Source organism: Amphiura filiformis, chromosome 3 (assembly GCF_039555335.1).
Source record: "Amphiura filiformis chromosome 3, Afil_fr2py, whole genome shotgun sequence".
Taxonomy (NCBI): Eukaryota; Metazoa; Echinodermata; class Ophiuroidea; order Amphilepidida; family Amphiuridae; genus Amphiura; species Amphiura filiformis.
In genome coordinates this window covers 74,651,373-74,677,729 of record NC_092630.1, presented here as the reverse complement: position 1 = coordinate 74,677,729, position 26,357 = coordinate 74,651,373, and the positions used below count along the sequence as shown (strand labels likewise).

Sequence of the window (26,357 nt, the reverse complement as noted above, 5' to 3'; positions counted from 1 at the left end):
TTAATTAAGGAGGCAAAAATCTAGACTTATCTCAAAGATTCCAAAGATTGTAGTTGGCCCATAAGTAGTGCACCTGACATACCATCATAGATAAGGTATTTGGATTTAGTTGTTTGGATTCAATCATGTTTGCTTGTTTTTCCAAAGTGAAGTTGCCTAACCTGGTTTATAATTGCAGTGATTAACCATTTGTAATTTACCAAAACATAATATTCAACCTGCATCTTAAGGATAATTTCTCAAAGTCAACAGAGTGTTGAACCAGCCTCAGGCATATATGCATAGCTAATTTTAGAGCCACACTTGTACTCCCCGATGCAACAAAACTGGGAAATATCATTTGAGAATTTTGAGAAAAACATTCTATTAGCTGGTCTATGATTAGATACTGGAAACAAAATGCCCAAGATTTAGTTAATAGTATCCTGTTTAAACTTGCATGTAGGTATCAAATGTGTCACCTTTTTCTAACCTTTTTCATAACCTCTTACACAGGTTATCTTTACTGATAAAAGTTTTACTTGAGCCACATGGTACCAAATTATAGCTTGTAAGCAAGACTAGTTATTAGCTAATCATTGGGTAATAATTAAACCCCTTATGACTTTGGGCTGCTGTCCCATGTAATTTGGTAAAGAATGTAGAATAGGTACACCTGCTTCTTAGTGTTCAACTTGACACTGTAAAGTCATAATCAATGCCAAAGCCAAGTGCAGCAACACAAAACAAGTTTAGGTCAAAAACCTTAAATAATGAAGAAATCTAATCGTTTGTCACACTTTGGTAATTGGAAAAGGAAGGGGATCTCACAATTTCCTCACAAACAGATATATCCGTGTAACTTGAACAAAGGTACTTTATTCTTCCTTTTTGTGATTTTAGATATAGGCCTAGGGTCTACATTTTTACTGTGTTGATAACACCATTGTGTTGGTGATGTTTTATAATTGACGCAATGTATTTGGCTTAATGCCAATTTGCTGAGATTGTAAACAAAATGTTTTTGATACAAATTTATGATATTGACCTTGGCAATGAGCAATTATTGTAGATTGGAACAGTTTTTATTCCTACACGAATAATTAATTGTTCCTGGTTCCTGCTGGTATGATACAGAAGTCAAAAACCTTCATGTTTGGTGATAATTTATGCAAATATGATGGGTAGAAATGTAGGCTTTAGGTACTTGGAAGGGTGCATTGAATACTTTTATCAAAATGTCATTTCATTTGAGGAAAAAATTCATATTCAGAAGTATTAAGTTTTATCTTAATTACGGGGGTACTACACCCCTGGCCAATTTTGTGCCTATTTTTGCATTTTTCTCAAACATTATAGCGCATTGGTGACAAGTAAGGACTCAGTACACCGGTCGATCTTACCGTTTCCGATGTTGATTAAGATACTTCTTGCATCGATCCCGAGATGCGGAAAAAAACAATAGTCATTTTGTCCCACATAAATGAATAAATAACAAAAACCCCGATCCCCGGTGGACTCACCCAAAAGGTGACGTCACACCATATGATAAATCCTTATCCTCCTTGGTCTCCGACTGACACAGACGTGCCTATCGATTGTTCATAGCACTGTGTATCAATTCTCGACCAAAGGCGAGATATACGGTTGTAGTTTCACACCATAGGTAAAACCAAACCGGTATTGTTCGACAGAGGATAGTTTTGACGGCATTTTCTGGAAAAAAAGTGAAAAAAAACGATCCAAAACTTAGCTACATATCGTGCCTCCTTTTGTATACGGGACACACGAGCAATTCAAAATGGCCGCTTGTTGACGCCATTCATTTTGTTTCCCACGTAAAACAACCATTGCAGCCTGTAAGTTACAATAGATGTTTGTACATACACATTGTATTTCATGTACGGTAGGTTATTGTTGCTATGTTAGGGTGATTACTCTATCGTTATGTCTTCATTACCGTCCAATAAAGACGAGTTAATCAGATATTCATACGGTGGGGATTGGTAGGGACCCTTCTGACATTTTAGTAATAAAGTTAGCCAGTCCTTACTTTACCACTAACGTTAGCGACCAGCCTCCGTGCTCAGGTTTGCTTACTGGGCTTGAGTCGCGTGTTGGGGGTAGCCCCCTCCCTTTTCTCCTCGCCGCCTCGGCCCTGTCGGGCTTGCCCTTCCCTGGTGACGGGCGGGACCCACACCGCTCTGTTTCACCCACAGGAGTGCTCACGATCTTCTAGATGTCTTTCTTTTGCTTAGGACTCTCCGAGTTCCAGCTTGACGATGGGGATAGGCTCCGTCATCGCCATAAGACGAAGAAGAAATCTACCAAGGGCACTGGTAAGGTCGATACGGTGGATTCTGCTGTGACAGCCCCTATGTGTCATGGCAGGTCTGCTTAAGGGGCTCCGGTCCCCGGACAAGCAGGCGGTTCCTTCGGGACTGCTAAGCGCGTCCAAAGGCTCAGCAGCCAGCGAAAGCACTGCCTATACGTCGGAGCAAAGTAGCCGGCAGCAGAGCGGTAACCACCAGCGGAAACCCTAGCGGGTTTTGCAGCAGGAGGATACCAGTCGATACGGTAGATTCTGCTGTGACAGCCCCTATGGGTCATGGCAGGTCTGCTTAAGGGGCTCCGGTCCCGGACAAGCAGGCGGTTCCTTCGGGACTGCTAAGCGTCCAAAGGCTCAGCAGCCAGCGAAAGCACTGACTATACGTCGGAGCAAAGTAGCAGGCAGCAGAGCGGTAACCACCAGCAAAAACCCTAGCGGGTTTTGTAGCAGGAGGATACCAGCCCTCTAGCGAAAATCCTCACGGGTTTTTAGCAGGAGGACACCCGTCTGTTGCAGGCATGTCTACGGGCTCAAACAGCCACAGTAGTAGCCAGCGACGGGCAGCATGCAAGGGTACCCGGGCTTGCCTGGGTTGAACCCTAGCATGCATGGGTTCAGCAGAGACGATACCATGCTAACGCTGTGGGTGTAGTCTTAGCAGAACCAACTGGGGTTGTCACACGGCAGCGTTCCATGGCGGGACCGCCGAGTGATACCCTGGGCCCTAGAATAGCTGCTGGCTGTCCACAGGGACTGGCTGGCGATTATTCAGGGGTTGGGCTCGCAGTCTCTCACGGGACAGCGACCCAGGTGCATTCGGTGGCAGCTACAAAGACGAGCTCCGGCTTGACTTCAGTGGTAGCCGCTATGCACCCGCCCATAGCTGCCGTGAGTGGTCCGCCACACACAGCGACCTTGGGCGAAGCTCTAGAGGGTACAGTAAGTAGCTTGAACAGCCTAGCTGATCAACAACCCACTTATGTCCTCGAGAGCCAGCGGAGCGTGGGTGATCCATTACCGTCAATGGGTCAATTACCCTCTCTTGATCGATCACTGTCAAATCAACAGGGCATAGCTCCATTGATTGACGCTGCCTATTCAGGTGGCGAGGTGATTGATCGGGGTATGCTGCGCTCAGCTACCCGTGGTACTAGGCAAGCTCCCTCTAGCCAAGGGACAGCCGGTATAGCGGGGTACCCATACACGCGGCTTGATCCTTGCGGGGAACGCAGTGAGGCATGGGTACAGTGGTACACAGCCGGAGCCCTCACGGGCACCCACGCTAGTACCGGCGCCGGTACCACGCCAGCACACAGCTTGATCCCCCAACAGGGAACGCAGTGTGGCGCGGGTACAGCGGTCCACAGTTGGGAACCCTCACGGGTACCCACGCTGATACCGCACCGGTACCGCAGCACGGGCCTTGGTCGCCACAGTCTCTGTGGCAACAAGGGGGAGGCGGTGCTGGTACTGCAGTACCATGGGGTTACCCTGGTGGCGGATCCTTTCAGGGTCAGCTGCGGCGGGTATGCCCGTGGTACCCGCCGCAGGGTGTTTCTTCCACGGCCTAGCACCGTGGCAAGTGTCGCCTAGCGATGGCCACGCAGTACCATCATCAGCTGTTGACCAGGCCAGCCGGCATGGGGCTAACCCAGATCTTGATCAGGGTAGGCCCCGTGCTGCTAGCGCTAGGACGACGGCTGCGAGAGCATGCGGACCCAGTGGTGCCATGGCGGATACCTCGGGGTCTTGCGGAGTACTCCCTCTTCTGCTGGCAGGTAGTCGGCGAGCCACACAGTGGTTATGCCTTCTTACCCGCTTTCAGATGCCCGTCCTCAGTTACCGTCATCATCAGAGCATGATACGGATACTGTGGGCGAGGGAAAGGAGTCGGAAGCTGAGTCCGGTAGTGACATCACTACAGTCTCCTTCCCCCGCTGCCCCGCGAGGGGAGCAACAGCACTGATCTTCCTCCGGACACCCCCTAAGGGGGAGTCCATGGAGGAGGACCAGGGATCCTTTCAGTAGGATGCTCAGCTGCTGCTTCCTCACAGGGGACGCCTGCACTCTCATTCCCGGCAAACCTCACGGGTAGATATCGTGGGGCTGTCGAGCTCAGTAGAGCTATGACGCCGCGTGCTTGCACGCTTCCTCTGCGTGTAACGCGGGAGGACCACGGGACCTACCTGAGGGGATCCGAGAGGGACCCAGATGTCGTCAATCGTATCACGCCAGACAACATCTGAGCTCTTCCCATGAGGTGAGCCTATTAGCGGTGCTAACAGCTAGCCTCAACGAGAGCTCCATGGGCCTAGCCCATAGGGTGTCCACTCAGCGCCGGGGGGGAGGGGCCTGCCACTCCAATCGCTCAACGCGATGGAAAGGCAGGGTCCCTTTTTCTCTTTGGATGCTTCTGCGCTACGGGGGAGGACCGTGCAAAGAAGCTACCAACGGAGCACTCTGAAGAGGTCGGAAACTGCCCTTACCATGGGTAGGAGCTCCGACTTCAGCAGGCCGTGCACCACCAACAGTACCGAGCCCACTACCTCTGCAGCACCCATTTCTGGGAGGCGCAAGGGTAGCACAGGAACAGCTGGCAAGCCCCGAAGAAGAGCAAGCGCTCTTCCAAGGGAAGCTAGGCAGAGCATTCCTGGGGGCTCAGCGGTTTTTCCACAGGGGATCTCCCAGTGGGCGACCGCTTATGGCTTTCACCCAGAGGTGGGAAACCATCTCTTTGGCGCCTGGGTATGGTCAGTGGTGAGTGGGGGTTACAGACTGGCAACCCAGTCTCCCCACATTCGTCTGCACATTTCAGAGGTCCACAGTAGTGCCGTCAGACGGCCCCCAGCGCCGGGCACTACTGACAGGGATCACACAGCTTCTCACGAAGCGGGCGATTGTCCTGGTCTACCCCCGTTCTACGGGTGATCTTGGAGCCATTGGCTCCAAGGGAGACCGGCGACGGGAGCCCCATCCGGAACCGCAGGCCGTTGAACACGTTCTTCAGGCCCAAGAGGTTCAGAATGGGGACTCTCGCCTCGGTGCTAGCCTGCCCCATCAGGGGCATGGGAACAGCATCGCTAGATCTCTCGGACGCCTATCTGCATATGCCAATCGCCTCTCAAGATCGGAGGCATCTGCGCTTCTAGGTACAGGATCAAAATTACCAGTTTTGATACCGCCATCCGCCTGTCCATCTCTCCCAGGGTGTTTAACACTCTTGGTCAGAGCGGTGGCAGCGTACCTGAAGCACAGGGGTGTCAACATCAGTTGCTACCTGGACGTTTGGCTCATATACGGACGCACTCCACTGAAGACTACGGGTCTCATGGGGTTGATAGTCCGTAGGGTGCGGGACCCTGGATTTTTGATCAGCTCAAAAAGTCCAGCGTGGTCCCGACGCAGAACACCACTATTTGTAGGGGCCCAGATCACCCTCACGGAGGGGTTCGCGGTGCTCTCACCCGAAAGCGGGTGACGAACATGGTGCGGTGTGCCTGACTCTTGGCCGAGTCTCGGGCAAAACCCGCTGTGGCATGGATGAAGGTGGTAGGCCTAATGGCCAGTATGGTAGACCTCGTACTGTACTGCCGTTTCACGTTAGGCTTACCCAACTACACCTTCTAGCCTGCTTGCAGGCCCAGTCGTCACCAATATCCCTCGCGGTTCCGTTGTCGGAGATCATGAGAGGAACTCTGGTGGTGGACCCATCAGCCCAATTTGACCCAGGGTGTCAGGTTCCTGCACCCCGGTATGTCACGTAGTGACGACCATAGCGCCAAAACGGGGCTGGGGGTCCACATCCATGGAGACTCCGCCTCGGGCCTATGGGGCCATAGAGACAGAGTTTCACATCAACCTCCCTCGCTTACGAGGAGGTGATCGTGGAATCACATACCGTTGTCCTGACGGATAACACAACCGTGGTAGCCTACCCCAACAGACAAGGGGACTCCGGGCCACCACGATTGAGCCTGCATGCACGACACCTGATAGGGTGGTGCAAGTTCAGGCAGATTACGATGAGAGCGATACACATCGCGGGCGTCACCAGCATCCTCGCGCACAATCTGTCACGAGGAAGGGTGTCGGGACCAGCAGAATGGTCCCTTGCTCCGCAGGTCGCTCAGACGATCTTCAAGGGATGTACCACCCCTCGAAAGATCTGTTCGCATCTCATCGCAATCATCCACTGCCGGTGTACTGCTCAAGGGTCGCGGACCCCAAGCATTCACCGTGGGACGCTCTGTCCATAGACTGGGGAGGGATGACAGCTTATGCAGTCCCTCCGATCTCACTACTCATGAGGGTGGTGGCCAAGATCGGGTGGGAAGACTGCATTGTCATTCTGCTAGCGGCAAGGCCGCTGGCACTCCCAGTACCAGATCTACTCCGGATGCCCGGAGCGGAGGTACCCAGTCTATCACTAGAGCACCTGCAGTTAGCTGCATGGCCCTTACCAGGGAACACGCAGCGGAGGGATACTTTTCATCAGAAGCTGTTTTTCTCATCGCCGGGCTAGACGGAAGTCTACCCTCCACGTATAGCCAGAGTCTGGCTCCATACTACGCTTGGTGCAATGAGACAAATAGCTCTCCGCTAGAGCCTCTGTGCTGCTAGTTCCGGAGTTTCTGACAGAAAAGTTCCAAGCAAGACTTCAGCGGGCCACTGGGGCCAGCTATAAGTCAGCTGTCCTCTCCATTCACCGAGGTTTCGAGACAGGTCGACTATCATAGCCGATGGTTACCTTATTAGTCTACGCCTCGACGGTATGTTCAGCGAGTGTCTACCAAAACGGAAAGTGATCCTCCTAAGGGATCCCAACACAGTCTTAGATTACCTTAAGGGTCACCCTTTTGACCTTCCGTCAAAAGCGCCGCTTAAATACGTAACTCTCAAGATGGCTTTCCGGTTTGGCGTTAGCTTCAGGACGGCGGTGCTGAGTTGCACACGGTCTCGAGGTTAGCTTCCGTGTTCACAAACACTGAGCGACACTGTTTCGGGCGCTCTGTTCTCGTGACTACGAACGGCGCGGTGCATACCGACATTCGTCCCTCTCCAATCCCCAGGGTTGGGCAAGGTTCGGCTGAAGCCAAAGATAGGCTGGGGTGTCCGATAAGGCGCTGCAGCACTATTTCTTCCGAACACAAGCCTTGCGAGGGACTCACGACCGCATTCATCACCCTTACAGAGTTTTCGGTCCAGCCGCTGTCGCAATGGCTGGTCCAGGTGTTAGTGGGGTCCGGGGGATGGCGAAGGTTGCGCGTCCCACGACCCACTCGCCACGAGCGATCTCATCATCTTGGGTATACCGTTCGGTTGTCCCTTGAGGAGATCTAGCAGGCGGTGTCCCGGAAGCCACCTTCGCCCTTCTCTACGATACTTCGGATTACGGTAGTAATCAGAGACGGAGCGGAGGTTTACCGGGACATTGTTCGGGCGATCATAATACGGTGGTGTACGGGTACCAGGTTTTCAGACTATACAGAATACTCAGCATGGTAAGAACCAGTGTCGCTATTCTTAACCACCAAACTTATTAAGTAAGGAGGTTTATGTCTGTGATCGCGTGGTCTTTTTGTTTCCCGACCGTTGGGGAAAATATTTTCTGACCTCGCGAAAACCATCGTTACCCGCTCCCGATCCCTGATCAGATGCTGACCAATCTTGTACCTCCATCCGTCGGTTACTTGCTAGATCGATCTTTCAGATGTTGATGCAAGAAGTATCTTAATCAACATCGGAACGGTAAGATCGACCGTGTACTGAGTCTAGTCCCAAACAAAAATGTTTGGTAGACTCATAACCGGTGCGATCTTACCTTTCCGATGTTGATTATCCCGACCCCGCCACCCCTACAAGTTTGGTCCGAGTAGGGGATCCCAAGTCGGATAAGGGCGATCATATGGTGTGACGTCACCTTTTGGGTGAGTCCACCGGGGATCGGGGTTTTGTTATTTATTCATTTATGTGGGACAAAATGACTATTGGTTTTTTCCGCATCTCGGGATCGATGCAAGAAGTATCTTAATCAACATCGGAAAGGTAAGATCGCACCGGTTATGAGTCTACCAAACATTTTTGTTTGGGACTAATATGTATGTTGTAGGGGCAAGGACTACAACTACTGCTTTGAAAATTCAACAACTCAAGGCAAGTAGTTATTGATTTATTGATCAAATACTGGTTTTCCCTCATTTTTGACTGTAACTCCACAACTGCTGTCTGTGCTGAAATAAAATTTCCAGTCCAGTAGTTGTAGTCCTTGCCCCTATTTATATATATCTTACTTGTCACCAATGCGCTATAATTTTTGAGAAAATTGCAAAAATAGGCACAGAATTGGGCAGGGGTGTAGTACCCCCTTAAACTGTTAATTATCAATAAAATGAAAAAGTAAAAAGAAAGTGAAAGTATGATAAATCAAAATTGTGCCTTATTTGGTTCAACATCAGAAATACTGGAACTTGTTCAGAAATACTTTGGTGGGTTTATGTTACCCCCCCCCCTCTTTACAATGCTGAAACTTTTTTGACCCCCTCTTCATGGACATATAAATTTTATACCCCTCCGCTCTCCATTAACAACTTAATTTCCTGCATGGAGGATTGTTTCAATCTGATGAACCACAAAAAGTATGTAATGTACAGTTTGATGCTAAAATGGGCCAAAATTGAGTTAAGTTTTTGTTTTGTCTCAAATACACCAAATGAGAGATAGGCACATCACAAATGGGGCATCACTGCTGGTGAGTGTATGAAATTAAAGTCATACAGTCTCTAAAATATCTATTATGTTGAAGTAAGTGTATTGTTATGGTGTAGTTCAGCTGAAACCTGTTCATCTTAGTGAGAACTTGAGAAGTATTTTTGTTTACAATTTGAATTAAACTTGAATCAAGTAATGTATTAATGAATTCCATATACCGCTACAAAATTGCAATTTTCATGCTAAAACCCTGACCTGATGTACAAAACTTTTTTGACCTGTCTCTTCTGAGAATCAGAACTGTTTTGGACCCCTTTTTAGAGGTCTAAAATATAGAGAACCTTATGAATGTTTTTTCTACCCCCCACCGAAGTATTTCTAAACACTCCCTAAGTGTATTTTGCCCATTAGAGGTACTATGTCAAGAGCAATACTGAATGCTCATATGTATTGGGAGATATTATGCAAGTGTTTGTTAGTCAGAGACAATAGAGAAACCTACCTCTTGAGGAAACCATAAATCAGCAAACTCTAGCACCTAAATTGTGGCAAAGGATTTGAATTTCCCCTCATTACATAATTCCCAGGTCCAATCAGTGCAATAGAACACAGGCCCATCAAAAGTATATTTGGTCCATCAGTTGGTCATTGGAGTCTTCCTATTAGAAGGAGTTTGGTCAAAATTAAGGTAAGCTAATAGAGCCTAATTATATATGTCGCATACTATTAACTTGTACATCTTTATTTGGTTCAGAGATAACTCCAGGGAGATAACTAGTTGATTTGTTCTTTAAACAGGTAATGTTTTATATAGCATTGTGTACATTATCTTAGGGACAATTTTGGCCTACATGACATCCCTTGTACCATGCCCCTGTGTTTCAACCATTTGGTATCAAACTATTTTTGACAATGATTCTATTTAATAGAAAATGATGGATTTGAATGGTATTAATTAGCTGCAAGCATGCAGTTGGGTGTGAAGTAGTGCAGTGTTAGGCGTAGGCCTACATCTAAATGTGATGAGCTGTGATGTATGATGGGCTAGAGTATTGAATTTTGGTAAAGAGATAAGGAATTGAGCTCAAATTTTCCCTGTTTCTTTTTTCCATTGATTATTACTAGTAGGACTCCTGTAGCGTGCCATGGGTTGTTAACAAAGTATGGCGTAATATAACAGCTGGAAGACAACTGGCCCACTGCTTGCCAACATTCCAACTCTGCAACACATTGGTTTACACTTTCTCCCAGTGCCAGTAATGCAACAACAGGTATATCAACCACAATATTGTAAGAGACTACTTGCTCTCCTTCCTGCGAATGCTCCCCTCTGGGAGTAATCCACTTGTAAACTTTTTGATGGTTGCCATCTGTGTTTGATACATATCTGCTTATAACTGAAATGATCCTAAGTAGATCAAGAATCTTGTATGCTTGTATTCCCGTGGGCCATGATTCCTAATGAGAAAACCATGTGAAGTTTGCGTTGTTCTTGTCATAGGTACCAGGAGTCTGTCAGATCAGATGGACCATTGTAAGCACTATGGTAAGCTAGGAAGATAGATACAGCATGGAATGTCACATGGAAGAATACATTTCTGGAAATAACCAAAGGAAAATAAGATCCAGGTAAGATTTTTTTTTTTTCTGTGAGTTTTCCATCTAATGAAAACCATTTCTTCCTTGTAGGAGATTTTTTTAAACTTTTTCATGTTTTAATTGAAAAATGCTGAAAGTGCTGGCACAGGTCTGTTGCCAAGATTTTATATGAGTGTGTTTGCGTGGAAGATGCAAGTTGCATTTTAATAAAAATATCATTTAGCATAATAAAAAGTGGCTGTAAAAATAGATTTCAGCTGTTAGAAAGCTTCTGTAATTGGAAGGTCTACCTGTTTGAGAATAGATTTGGGATTTGGGAAATATACCAAATCTGACCAAAAAGAATCCCAAAAGCGTACTAATTTTTTAACTTTTGCTAAAAACAATGAAAAAAGAACTTTCCTCAGAATTTTTGAGAAAACTTAGAAAAAGAATTTCTCCAAACCAGTTGTCTGCTATTTGCAATCCAAAATTAAACCTAATTTTAGCCTGAAAATGCTGCCCTAATCTGTCGCACATCCCTGTTCCTATTTTCCACTGAGAAACAGAGCTGGACTTTTACACATACCCGACTTTTGCTGTTGGACCTGTAACTTTAAAAGTACATGCCCGACTGATGTGTGGCATTTTGACGCTCATAGGTCACACTATTTGGCAGTTTTAACCTAAAAAGTGCCCATTTTTGTGCTCTTCGCACAAATTTGTTCTACTTTTGCACCTTAGGGCCCCTTCTCAATTTTAGCTCTGATGTGGCAAAAATGTTCGAGCGTGGTAATTTGCATCCCCCAGCTACAAGCCTTATTTGCTTGTTTATTTTATGTTTTGAACTTCCAAACTAGATTTAAATGTGAATAAAATGAACTAGGGATTTGCAGAATATTGGTACCTGTACTTAAGATCAAGATTAATTAGATTATTTATTAATCTTAATCAATGGGTTTAAAAATACAAACAACAATATATTAATATGTATTGCAAAACTTTAATCTATGCAATTCAATGAACTAGCCTATTCCCTATTCCAAAAAAATACAGCACTCATTTTTTTGGATAAAAAAATATTATCCTGTTTTGCCAAATGAAGCATAGCTAAATCCTAATCCTTTAGTTAGTTCTAATTGGCAATGAAAGTCAAATTTTAATATTTGGTCAACTTTAATAAATAAGGGCAAAAACAAGCATTTTAGGGCATTTTTTGCATGCCGTGACAATCAAGCCCAAGGACTTGTACAAAGACTAATTACAAGTTATGCATTCTAATTGTTGAAAACATATTTTCTAACCCTTTTCATAACCAATTATCCAAAAGAACAGAACATATTAAAATTATGAGCTAACTCATAGTCAACTATAGTCAAGATTTTGAATGCTTAATTAAGACTTGTGCCAAGTCTTAGAAATTGTGCAATTGTAGGAAAACATGCAAAATTGAATGTTTTTGGCCCATTTTACCTCAAATCGCCTAATGGCACTATGGGCTCTCTTGACATAAATGGAATTTTTAGGCACAACCTAAAAATAACCAGCAAATAAGGGCACGGAACCTTAATTCTTGTTGAGATTTCAGAGGAAGGAACTCTATATTTGCACATGAAATTTACCCCAAGGAAAAGGAGCCCAAGTGCACCATTAGATGAATCTTTATGGTAATTAAAACTTGACTTTTATTGCCATTTAGAATTAACAATTAAGGACTAGGATTTAGCTATGCTTCATTTGGCAAAACAGGATAATATTTTTTTAATTCCAAAAAATGAACACTGTATTTTTCTGGAATAGGGAGTAGACTACTGTTTATCCTTAGTGTAAGAGAGCACGAAATTAATAGGATTAGAGTTAGGGTTAGGATTTAGGGTTAGTTTTAGGGTAAGGTTTAGGGTTAGGATTAGGGTTAGGATTAGAGTTAGGATTTGTTTGGTGCTCTCTTACACGAATGATACACTTAGACTACAATATAATAGTAATACTTATTAATAATAGTAAGTAGAACTTGAAGTTATTATTTAGGCTAAGTGTGGAACCAAATAGCCAGATTGATTACATCACACTAGAAATAGCTGGAAATAGTTACTAGCATAGGCCTTACTAGTAGTCAGTGATTCATTTTGATGGGTGAAATAATCAAGACTTCAATGAGGTTGTTTTTAATTGATGATAAATCGTGATATGATTAAACCTGTTCACACATGGTTTTTACTCTATGCAATATTACACAAACTTGTCTAGTTTAAAATTCAAGCTGACAAGAAACTTAAAAGCAGGGGTAAAATGGGGGACAGAGGATTATTTGGAACTTTGAATTTGGTCTGGTCATTTTACTAAAATCTTAAGTAAAAGTTCATTGATGGTCATTTGACACAGGGCATTTTGACATATGACTAAAATGAGGTTTAACAAGTTTTCTTGGATATGGAGGTTGCTGTTTCCTCCAGTTAAAGAAGCTTATAAATCAAAGTGCATAGAGTAATGCAATAATGTGGGATATGAGGGGTTGTGGGCCGGCCAGGAGCAAGGGTTATAAGGCATTTGCGAAATAGGCTATGAACTTTATAAAGGAAAATCCTTTTCTCTATTAACTGCAATCCATATGCCTTTTGTGGCAAGATATTTGGGAATATTTGTATCAAGATAAACATGATAAAGGGTGCTCCAGAAGACTTTTAGAAAAGCAAGACTCAATTGGGTCATCAGCTTTTGATTACAAAAATTTTTTATGTAAATATTTTCATCCATATCTTAAAAACACAAGACCAATATTATTAAGATAGGATAGCTTAGGATCTGCAATATCATTGGTATATTTGTTTTCATACTGGTTCTGTTACATATGAACAAATTAAAAGAAATGAGTTGAAAAAAACCCCACTAAATAGAGACATGGAGCATCATCCGTGACAGTGGGCTGTTCATCTGAAGTTACCAGGGTAAATGGTTAAAGATAACTAAATGATTGAACTGAAATATTTATTAGGTTCAAATCAGAAGTTAGGAGTTGCACAATTTAGAAAATTTAACTTCAGTCATTTGAGGCTATAATAATAGTTGGGTGTGGTCGCATCCTGGGTTGATGCTGTGCATCAATATTTTGTCATGCAGTAAGCTGAATCATCTGACCTGACACATATCTCTATCCATCTCCATAACTGGCTGTTAACCTGATTAACTTTGTTCAACAAGGTGTTTTGTTTTCATGATACTCCAGGAATTTGCTCTTCATTTGTCTCCGGCCATCATGTCTGTGCATCAATATGGTATACTCAGGGGGTGGATTTGTCTAAAGAATCTGCAAGTGCAAAAGCATGGGAGGAAAGATGTAAGGGAAACCAATTTTAATCAAGCGAATTAGATGTTTTTAAATGAATTTTACTTCAAAAAAACTTTGTTGTAGAACACCTATAGCTGCACACAAGGGATTCTATCAGTCTGGTGCGCACACTTGGGGACAAATCTACACTTTGAAGTTTGTGGATCTTGATAAAGGATGTCACTTTTGATATCAGTTGATAGAATCTTGTGCATCACCAAATGAGTTCTTGTTCAAGTTCAAGGTACAGTAAAAGTAACCAACTGAGTGAAAAATCATTAGAGAGGAGCATCCCATCAAAGAATCTATTGGTCAAGCTGAGGGCTAAACCAAAAACATATGTGAGAAATGACTAGAAATTGTTCAGTATCATTTTCACCCCCATGATCTGCATATAACCAGGAAAACCATAATTGCAGTTGATCAAATTAGGAAAAATTTATATTTAGAAGCTTTAATATAACGTATCTAAACATAATAGCCATATAGAACATATATTGACAGGTGACATGAAATGCTGCTGACATCTCATTTTTGAGGAAGGGTGATCTTTAATGAGCCCTGACCATATAGTCATCTGTAAGTGCATCCAGAGGGCTTCCTCAGGCTGAAAAAACTTGATGAAACATAAAGGCATTTTCATATTGCTTGAATCTAGAAGTCGAAAATCAGAAACCTTTCCTAAATTTACCAAATTTTAGCGTGAAGTTCACATATTAACACTGTGTAATACTAGTGGTGGTTTTCTTATGTGACATTTTTGGCTTGATGTTATTTTGTTTTATAACTCTTCACCTTTGTAAACATAAACAATCATACCTCAGTTCTTTGGATACCCTGTGCATATTCATGACATCCAGCTATTTAACTAAGGACATTTATTTGGAAGTTTCCAAAACTTAACCCTAACCCTACCCATGGTTTTTTTGCTATCGGAAGGGAAAGAAGAAACGAAAAACAAGAGAAGGGTGAAGAAAGAAGTCACTTATTACCCCCGGGATTCAAACTCGGGACCCCTTGCATGCCACACACACGATCACTGACATGTAGCTACCGAGGTTTGGCTGCCCCGGGCAGCAATTCCCTGGGTATATGTGACTTAGGCTGATTGCGTCATCAAGTCACGTGGAATGCATGCACGCAGAGTGGTTTTAATAGTGAGCTTTAGTGAGACTCAGTTGGGTTAGGGTTAATCAGATATTTTTCAAATTGCATTTCCCAAGTTTAGGGGATGAGCATATTATGCAGGATTATCAGACATGTGATTATAATTGGCTGATATGACACTTTGGTATGGGCCAAAACATGTCATATATTGTTACATCAATAGGGCTAGGTAGGTACTAGGTCCGTACATAGGGGATGCACTTCCCCTTCACAAAGGCCAACTTTTTGCTATTTTTGCCCAATATAAAGGTTCAAAAGTGGGATAAAATAATTTACATATTATGTAAAAAAAGTTGACCTTTAAAAGGTCTTTTTGCTGATAAGCATTCAAAAAGACCCCAAAAAGGGCACCTTTTAAGTCTGCTTTGTACAAAAAATATGTTCAAGTGCACTTTTCATTCAAAAAAGGGTTCACTATTTGGAAGTTCAGCACACCCCCCTCCCCAAATATAGCCTCTATGGGACTGTAAGGCCCTTTTGCTGTAAGGCCCTTTTACAGGCCCTTTGCCAACCAACATACAACACCCAACACATTTCCTTTCTCTACCTGGGTATTAAATGTTTACACCTTTTTACCTACCCCTTTAAAGCCCTCATATCACTTTCTGTGGAATGTTACCATTATGATTACTAGAATACTTTGATTACACATAACATACTAAACCTGTTGCATATCCTCTATGTTGGCATGTATTCCTCCACAGAGAATTCCAAAGGAGGTACTATAAGATTTATGAGTAAAATGTTATGGCATTTACTTTTATTTTTGTATTAATAATACCACTGCACTTTGTGAAGCCAATGAAGAAATGTAATAATAATGAGGGAAAACGTTAACTTTCATTAAATTAGATTAAAATTGCAAGTATAGTTGTCTTTTAAACACACTCACAGGGGCTGCAGTAATTTACTTTATTTGTTCATTAATATAGATATAGTCTAATCTGACTAAATTTTTAACAATTTAATTAACTTATGATGTAAGCTTCAATCCTATACAAAACATGTACACTGTACTCTTGCTCACACATTTGAACTTTAGTAGAACTTTCTCTACATGAATTTGAACTTTACAAGAACTTTTTGGTTAACGCCTGTGGTCTGTTTTACCACACCTCTTCACACCTTTTGTCCATCTGGTCCAGAAAGTGTAATTGCAGTGAAATTTAAGTAGAATTTAATAGTCACAAAATTGATGTCCCCTCTAGATATTACCTGTCTTTGAGTTGGAGTGTAAAATTTTGTCATAAGCAACTCAGCTTTGTCAAAAGTAGATTATGACAGGAATACAGACTACATCTTAAAGATCTTTGATGTCCATGGAGGTCTAAAGTGAGTTTGATGACAGTCAAATTGATTTTGAACTTATGATTATCCCTAAATCACCCTGTCCTGAATCAAACCCTAAAGGCTTGGAACCTCCCTTAAGGGTGGGGGCAGGTAACACACAGGACACCTATGACCAAACCACCCTATAAATTGGGGCATTAGGATTAATCAGGCCATATGGTCAAAAAGTGACCATCAGAAATGTGCCATAGCTGACAACCAACCTTGTTCCCTCAGCCCACCTGTTGGGTATGTGCCCTCACGTTCTTGCCCCTTGCCTCACTCAAAATAATGGATGCACACATAACCACCAACCTCCTTAGCATGCTCACTAATTAGCCCTAGCCACCCTGAATCCTACAAAACCCTACAGGCTGATGGGTGCCTCCCCTTCAGCAGGCAGGGGAGAGCAACATACAGGGCACCTCCGACCAAGGCCCCAAAGGGGTTTGAGGCTTCATGAAGTGGTCATCTTCAAATTTTTAAAAATTTTTGTTAGTAACTTGAAAAAATCTTAGAAAGCAAAGCATCTTGCATTAGCCTGTAAAATGGTGTTTTTAAACCATTCCAACGTTAGGCTGACTGGAATATTTTGATGTATTGCCACAGTGGTGTTGTGGGGGAGGAAACTTCCTGTATTCAGAGGTAAGCAATGTTAGTAGTGGTATTTGTGAGCCCAAGACATGTTGTCTCCAGGAGAAATGCAGAATTTCAGATTAAGTATTACACAAAAATAGGTGCTCTTTCAGCTGGTAGAGACTGATTTATGGAAACTCAATATTTTCACCTTCTTTTGCACACATTTTATTCCTTTTTAAAAGAGAAAGTGTTACATAGCACATCGCACCTACTAAAATGCTAGTATTTACACTCAATTCAAACGACTTGAGGTATTGTAGATTTATAATAGATCCACCTTTTGCTCTCATTGTTGCTTGATAAAAATTTGAATCCACCACCTTAACTTGGATATAAGGCAGATCAGAAATGTGAAGCCCACCATAGGTTTCTACTGTAAAAATCCATAATTATCTTGTGAAATTCTAATGAATAGGGCCTATGCATTTTAAACTTATATAAAACCGTGGGTTTGAAATAAGCATTTCCTCTCCTATTTAACAGAGCATCCAGTAAAAATCACATGTTTGTGGGATTTTTAGCTTAAAACCAATTTTGCCCTATATTTTTGTATAGCCAGAGTTTCCCAATTTTACCACAATTTTGTGAGATTGCATTCTCATATTATGACATCATAGCAATGTTACATGGGGAAATGTTTTACTTATTTTGGTATCACATTTAAGTTAATATGGAAAAGTTGGGGGTCTAGTTGACAGAATTAAAACAAGCCTAGCCACTCATTAGCATAACATTAACAATTCCAGGGGTGGGGGACTTGGGGAGGGGGCTCTGAGTCTAGATGGAACTTTTAACCCTCAACCTACTGAGGCAAAATTCTAAAGCAACTGCGAAGGGGTTGTTGCCTGCAAAGGGGTTGTTGCCATATTTTTTGATTTGGAACAAGCCACAGTTGTGACAGTAAAACATGCAATAGAGCTACTTGAGACTATGTATGGAAGTCATAAAATATGTAATTTTTGTGGGTAAATACACTTGTGTTCCCATAGTTTAGCTAACTTGCCTGGAACAAAAGGTGCCGTTTCAAAAGAAAGTTGAATAGTGTCAGGCAAAAGCTTCTAAAATCATGACCCCTTGTCCCGCCCCTTGTAGAGCTGTTGTTGCACACTTGTCATGTTACATTTGGGGTAAGAGAGAATCCCTGATAGATGCAGTCTGCTATACTATACCAGCTTGTTTACAAGTCAAGAACTTGAATTTCTTGAATGGTATCAATTGAACTTGTAACTAGTTGACTAAATCATTTACATATGGTTTCATTACAAGGTGGGAAAAACGCTAGAAGTTCATTGTCTTCATATCAAGTTACACCAGCATTGTGTTTCCTTTGCTAATCAAACTTGATCTGGATAAAAACTTTCCAGATATAGGATTTGATGTGATACCGACTGCATTGTAGTCTCTTTGCTTGCTGTCATATTGCTGTACATGTAGTGGATGGAGTGAAGCAGTAATGTCAGTAAATTCCATGTGTATTATTTTAGTTTGAAGCAGAAGTTTGATATTTCTGAAATTGTGTGACTTGATGAATAATACAAAATGATAATGTTTTGAAATGCAAACTCAACTCTGTAATGGTACCAATGGGTATCACTGTATCAGTGACACTTGACAGGCTAATTTGGATGGAATCAAATGTGGTAATTGAGGAACAATTCCAGAATATATCAGCATAATGATATGATTGTAGACCTTGCAATCACTTCAGAATAGGCCAATTCCTGCAAAGTTTTAGTGTAGGCCTAAGTCTAATATGTTTCAGATGTGAATGTGGTTTTCTAGCAGTGGGGAAATATAAATAGCACACAGTACTCCATGGGCATCAGACACACTAAGTGTTTGCAGAGGAATTTGAAGTGTGCATTCATTTATTTCATTTAAAGGAAATCATTATTCAAATTTATGATATATGTAATGTATTGATTGACTGCAAGTTTCTTTTAACGTTAAATATCATAACAAAATTAGAAATCTCATACATTGTATTATGCTGTACTTTTCTCTCATTACAGATACCAGTATCAACTAGCATAATTACATTGGATCTTTCAAAATGGGAGCTATACTGAAAGCAAGAACTTGGAAGAAAATGATGGCTTTTAGTAGCATCACTATATTTGTTATTTTATTTCAAATATCACAAGCTGCTATCAGCAGCAACCAAAACAATGAGTCTGAAATCACATCTCCACCAATAACAAGACATTCTCAACAATATACAGAATATGTAACCAGTAGCCAAGCAACAACATCTTTACCTCAAGACTCAGTAACATCACATAATCAGATCAATCTTCACTCGCCAGTATTTAAAGAGGAATCTTATTATGTCGAGGTCCAGGAGACTAGTCAAGTTAGCACTCAGATCTTAAGTGCAGTGGCTATTGATGAAGACTCAGGGGCCAGTGGAGATGTTACTTATGCCATAGAAGGAAGTGATATAGTACATAACATTTTGTGATTAATAGAGTATCTGGAGATATGCGACTGGCACAAAAGTTGAACCACACATGGACTACTGTGTATAATTTTGAAGTAATAGCAATGGATGGTGGAGTAATTCCAAGATATGGAAGAGCCAAAGTTGAAGTTGTAATAGTGGTTAGTAATGAAAACAGACCGGAGTTTGAGGAGGATTATTATGAAGCTAAAGTGGATGAAAATGCACCAGTTGGAACAAGTGTATTGCAGGTGATTGCCACAGACAACGATCAAGGTAGGTATCTTGCTTGCTGGTTATATTTAGTCTTTTTTGAAAGGCTTGCATTTTTTGTGGAAACTTGGAAATGTTAAGTGTTAGGGAACCTGCATCTCAGGTCCTTAAAGTTACAGCCAATCACGCACAGTTTTGTTACATAGTGTACACGGACATTATATTCTTTCACTCAAATGAAATGGTTTTTTAGAGTGGCATTTCAAACATTTTGCAATCCTGTGTAAATCTGTTTGAGGACAGTGGTTTTTTATAAACACAATAGACCAACCATTTTTGTGGGCATAACTGAGCTGAGCTTTACTGCATAATTTTGTGAAACCTTTTTAGCGTAAAACCATGCAATTGGTATGTTTTCCTCTTTGTAAACTTTAAAACCATATTGTTACATTTGCTGAGGTAGACGCCATTAATATTTTTCAAAATTCTGTTTTTTTACATGATTACACTGTACTTTATTAAACTAACATACCCTGCAAAAATGACTTTAGGTGCTGTAGTTTTTTCAAAATCAGATATTTCGAATAAAATGCAGGAACCGTCGTTAAAAGGGGACATATCTGACAGTAAAAGCTAACTTTTTATGGAATAGAAATAATAATCTATTTTTTATGGAAATGTTACAATATGGCTTCAAAAAAGTCAAATTTGTTTTAAGATAAGCGTGGAAAGGTTGTCAAAATACAATAAAAGGGATCAAGCACACTGCATAGTTTTTGACACTAAAACTGTTTCTCCTGTATTTTGGTAACTTGTATTTAATATTAAATCACTCATTGAAACCTACTTTTGTGCTAAGGAAAGAAACTGAAATGGCCCTTCCTTCTATAAGCTGTGATGTCACTGCTTGTCTGTCAACAGAATAAGCTCATAAGTCACCCCCTTTTGTCAATTTTAACCAATTTGTTTGATGTTAAATTGAAACTGCAGTCAATTGCATAATAAGTCTCTAGCTACGAATAGATTTGAATACCGGCTGTCATGATTAACAGGTTAAAAGGGGTTGCAGATTTCTTTCATTTAGAATCAAATACTAGTAGTAGACCTGGTAGCTGGTCCCTGCAAGTATGTAGGCAAAATGAATGATAACTGGCAGCCACACTTTAAAGTTATAAACATTGTTTTGTTGTTTTGATACTGGACTGTAATGTAATAACAAACTTCACATTGTTTGACAGCAACCATAATTGTTGCAATAACATATAATTTATAGATTGTAAAATATTTCAGGGAAACTCAAGGTACAAGTTTGCCTTGAGTGGAAAAGCATTAAACTTGGTCCCTTGCTTTGGGGGTATGTTGTTTGGATCTGTACTGGATCAATGCCAAAGCCAGTGCCCTGAATAATGCCATTCCAGCTAACCAGATCAGAATATATTTCATATTAGTCTTTTCTTCTGACATAAGTAAATTTAGGTCAAGTGCAGGTGTAAACAAAGCATATCAATTATTGTTTCTGGTTGCTTTCACATACCTGATTCAGCTGTTAAATGGTGGTGAAAATTGTCACGCAATCTGCAGTGTAAAAATAGGTGTTTAGCTTAACTATTTAAATATAGATGCCTCCTACATAGAAATGGCACTAAAACTTTTAAAATGTGAATGTCATTGTTTCATTTTATAAGGCCAAGGAAAGTCGATTTTGAGTTTCCCGTCACGCACCCTCACTTGAATTCATTATTGTGATTTTCCAAAAAATACCAATAAAAACTGGTTATATTTGCAAATAAAATTATGAATATCCCTTTATTTTTTGTGGAAAAATCAAAATCAAAACATACATTTTGCTGTCCACCTTGCAGACTCTTTTTAATATACTTGTGAATCTCATTTGGGCTAAACATCCATCTTCAAGTGAGTGAGTGGCAAATAACAACACATTTTACATACGTGTTGGTCATACGGATAATGAAAGGCAGAAAAATAATGAATAATGAAAAAGTTACCTCACTTGTTTTCAGAAATTATGTGACGGGAAACTCAAAATTGACTGTTAGTGGCCTAATATCACACAACTTCAAAATCCAAACTGGCCAGGACTGTTTCAAGGGTTTAACAAAATGTTTATTCTACTAAGAAGGTCAGAAAGGATGTTTTATACTTACAAGGTGTCTCTGATAGATACCATCAAAAAATTTCATTTGAATATTTCAATACCACACAGGGGCGTAAATCCGTTTTTGAAAGTGGGGGGGACACACTGACAGTGGGGACCCAATGTGAGAAATAATTAAAAAATGGCTGCGAAGCAGCCATCGCGTTGCGCTTGCGCGATGCAGGGGGGGGGTGGCTGAGAGGGGATGTGCCCCCTCAGAAGTAAGAAACTTTTGCAAAATGAATACCTAATTGAAGCGATTTGGTGGCCCATTTTGGCACTACACAGTAAAAAATATTTTAAACAACTGTTTAAAATTTTTAAACAACTGTTTAAAATTTTTAAACAACACTGTTTACGCCGGTCACTCTAACAACTTCTGTTCAAAGTTTAAACAACCTTGGGTTGTTTAAACTTTAAACATCCAATTGTTTAAAATTGTAAACAATTTTTTAAACAACAGTTTTTAAACATCTGGGTTGTTTATCTTTAGTTGTTTAAATGTACACAGTTGTTTAAAGTATTCTAAACAACAAATGTTTAAAACAAACAGTTGTTTAAAGCTGTTTATGGCTGTTGTTTAAAACAATTGTTTAAAACATACATAGTTGTTTAAACTTGTTGTTTAAAAGTTTTAAACATTTTTGTTTGTTGAAATCAATTTACTTGGGAGAATGGGCAAGAAGAACTGACTGTAAAACATGCACATCAGCCCCATGCATCTGTGCATGAGCAGTGTGAATGTGATAAATTCAGAGGTAAGTGTTTGGTTAAATATTGTTTGATGTGGTTAAGCTTACACTCATACTGTACTTGTCACGGCTGCATACTACTGCACAGCTTGCATCATTTAGCATGTACAACACACAACTGTGTGTTCATATAATACTCTATCACATCAAACAATATTTAAACCAAACACTTACCTATGAATGTATCAATTAGGTCTGGCATTTCCCACTTTTGGAGCAAGTCAATCACATAGTCATCCGCCATGATGATGAATCCGACCCTGATTTCAAGGAAGGAAACCCTCTTTTGCAAAATTCGATCTTTTTTAAACAACGTTGTTTAAAAGCTCCTTTTTTGGTATTATTCATGAATTAAACACACACTGTTTAAAATTCAAGGACTGTCTTTTAAACAATGTTGTTCAAAGTTTGAACAACATCGTTTTAAACAGCGACATTTTAAACAGTGTTTTTGCTGTGTGTTAGTGTGTAAAATTTTAGTTTAAAAAAAAAGCCAAAATTGTGTGAAATGGCGGTCCATGAAGCCTTTTGTGGAAACGTTTTCCATATTATTGTAGGCCTATATATTTCATAAATTGGCAAATTATTTATGTGGAAAGCAGGAGCGAAAATGGCTACATGTTTATTATCCACTGCGCAGGGGGTTGTCTGAGGGATGTGCCCCCCTCAGAAGTAAGAAACTTTTGCAAAATTAATACCTAGAATTGAAGCGATTTGGTGGCCCATTTTGGCAATATTAGTGTGTAAAATTTTTGTAGTTTTAAAAAGCGAAAAAAGCTGTGGAAAAGTTTTCCCTATTATTGTAGGCCTATAAATTACATAAATTGGCAAATGTGGAAAGCAGAAGTGAAAATGGCTTTCAGTTTGTTTACCCACTACGCAATGGGTGTCTGAGGGGGGATGTCCCACCCTCAGAAGTTGGAAAATTTTGCAAAATGAAGGTCCAATTGAAGCCATTTGGTGCATCATTTTTACACTATTTAAATCATTGCCTAAACAGAAAAAGGGCCCCAATTCAATTAAATGTTATACAGGTCCACTGATACTTTATAAGAGCCGCTCCCTGAATACGCGGGTGAAGCGAAAGTGACCACTTGTTTATATACACACAGGGGGGGGTGGCTGAGGGGGACGTTGGAATTTTACAAAATGGAGGTCCAATTGAAGTCATTTTGTCAAAATTTACTTGAGATTTGAGATTCACAATTACTAAAGCATGCATGGATTGATATTGAAATCAGCATTGAGTCTGTCTTAATACGGACTTTTTTTGGTGATAAAATGTGACAGGCCCTGCATATTGGCGGGCCCGCAGGAATTTTCACAGGCTTATGGGCCGTGGACCCGCCTTCACGCAATGCCTAAAATAACCACAGGCCTAATATATAACCGACTATGCGGTTTTTGTAGGCATGGGCAGTGATGGGCATACCCAATTACATGCAATTTAACTTTTCTCTTCTTTTTTTCTTCCTTTTCTTTTCTCTTTTTCTCCTTTTCTCCCTTTCTCTTCACTCTTTTCCTTTTTTTTAGGGTGGGGACCAAAATGTGGGGGGACATTTGATATTGTGTCCCCCCCACTTTAAAAAGTGAGGGGGACGTGTCCCCCTGTCCCCCACCCGATTTACGCCCTTGATACCACAACAAAACAGCAATGTTATTGTGTGATAAATCAGCTACCACTGTTTGAATTTCAAAAATTGAACTATCTGTTGAAATTCACACTGACCTCAATTTTACTACACCACAACCTATGTTGTGTGGGGCTTAATATGGTGCAGATGGCTGGTTTGCTGTCTGGTTGGTTCGCTGTCCAGTTCACTGTATGGCTTGGCAGCAGCAAAATCATTAATCCACTCCTGTTTATGCAATAGCTAATTAATTTGGTAGGCTGATAGAGTATGGTGATCTAATAGGCTGTATAGTTTTGTGTGAAATTATTTGCATACATATGAATTTTAATGAGCTTATTTGCATATTTTGCTTTAAATTCCGTTAATTCACTCTGCAGCCTACATGCAAACTTGGTGGGAGAATAAAGTATGGTGACCTTATGTGCTGTATAGTTTTTGTGAAGTTATTTGCATATATTAATATTAATGAGCTTATTTGCATTTATTGCCTGAAATTCAATTAATCCACTCTGCAGCCTTGTAATGGTGTAGCCAAGGGGGAGTTACCCCTGTGAAAGTCTTGCCCCCTCCTTGATATCAAGTTGAGATTTATAGGCTTATTTTTACTTTTAGAGAAATGCCTTACTCGGAACGTATTTCCCCACCCAATTTACACAAACGTGATATAGTGTGGTGTGTGAATATAGCCATGTGCCTTGTGTGGCAGTTGCATATAATTATACACTATTGTAAGTTATGATGACTATTTCTTATATATATTAATAAAGTTGTATCAATATATTGTTGTTGCAGGTCCAAGTGGTACCATCATGTATTCCTTTGTAGATGGTAGTAACTCAGATGGAGCATTTAACATCCACATAACCACAGGTGTAATCAACACAGCCATTGATTTGAACAGACAAAATAAATATACCTTGGTTGTACAAGCATCAGACCAGGGATCACCACCACTCACTTCTACAACACGTATCTACATCACAATTATCAAAAGCGATGCCAAACCAGTCAAACAAAGTATCCTGTTTACTGGAGGGGGATCTTTGTTTGTAACAGGAGGACCCAAAACAACCACTGAAGCAATACCTACTACGCCACCAAATCGATATCATCCACAGTTCTCAGAGGATTCCTACTTGTGGACAATACATGAAGATGCAGATATTGGAACATTGGTAGCCGTTGTCAGTGCATCTGATGATGATGCGCATCTGGGAGGACAAGTGAAATACTCTATAGAACCAGATGATTTGGCAGAATTTACTATTGATGAAATATCAGGTATAAATTATTAACCTGTTTAAGCTTTTTTCACATGATTGGTTTTACTGGAAAACTAGCCATTTCCAATGTTGCAGTAATTTAAGATAACTTGAAAATCTCTGGCACTGCTTTATCTAAATTTGGAAATAAGATAGAAGGGAAATTTGAAGTAATTTCTGATATGTGTAAGCTAGTCAGAGTATGTTTTGTTGGAACTCAATTTCTGCAAGATCACTTAAGACAGCCTTGGAACATAAAGAAAGTAATTTGCCTACAGAATAAAACCCTAATATAAGAAATTTGGGCACAATCAAATTGTTTTTCAAACAAAGTATTTTGCTAAAGCTAAACAATAAATTTCTGTTTTCAGAAGTTCCATCATGTAATTAGTCTCAAAATATGCAATAAATTTGACTATTTGTTTATCAAACCTGTACAGGATCTATCAAAGTAGCAGAAGCTCTAAGTGGAAGCAGAGGTAGTGTGTTTTTCCGTGTTATTGCAACAGACCAGCATCCAGGGAAACCCAGATCAAGTTCAGTTGATGTGGAAGTAGTAGTTGCAGAGATCAATAGACATCCACCTATTTTTGAGAAGGACTTTTATGAGGCCAGAGTGAAAGAAAATGCATTGAGATATAGCAGGGTGATCCAAGTGACTGCTACTGATGCTGATACAGGTGAGAAATATCAGTTTGTGTATTTGATATGCACTAATTTGTAACAAAATTTGCTTGCCAAAAGATGGAGCATTAGATTTCAAAAAAGTAGTAGAAAGTATGTTAAGATTATTTTTCATGACTATGCTGGAAGCAGGTTAGATTCACATGATCAAATTCAGGCTGAA

At 40.9% G+C, this 26,357-nt stretch overlaps 1 protein-coding gene across 1 annotated transcript in view; it reads left to right on the top strand.

Annotated features, from left to right (window-relative positions):
* Positions 1-10,167: 10,167 nt before the first annotated feature.
* Positions 10,168-26,357, top strand: part of LOC140149111 (cadherin EGF LAG seven-pass G-type receptor 1-like) — a 17,139-nt gene continuing 949 nt past the window's right edge. The window contains exons 1-5 of the mRNA XM_072171280.1: positions 10,168-10,287; positions 10,518-10,645; positions 19,067-19,770; positions 25,041-25,529; positions 25,951-26,190. Of these exons, the coding sequence (XP_072027381.1) occupies positions 19,536-19,770; positions 25,041-25,529; positions 25,951-26,190 (964 nt within the window). The 5' untranslated portion in view covers positions 10,168-10,287; positions 10,518-10,645; positions 19,067-19,535. The remainder of the gene's footprint in view (positions 10,288-10,517; positions 10,646-19,066; positions 19,771-25,040; positions 25,530-25,950; positions 26,191-26,357) is intronic.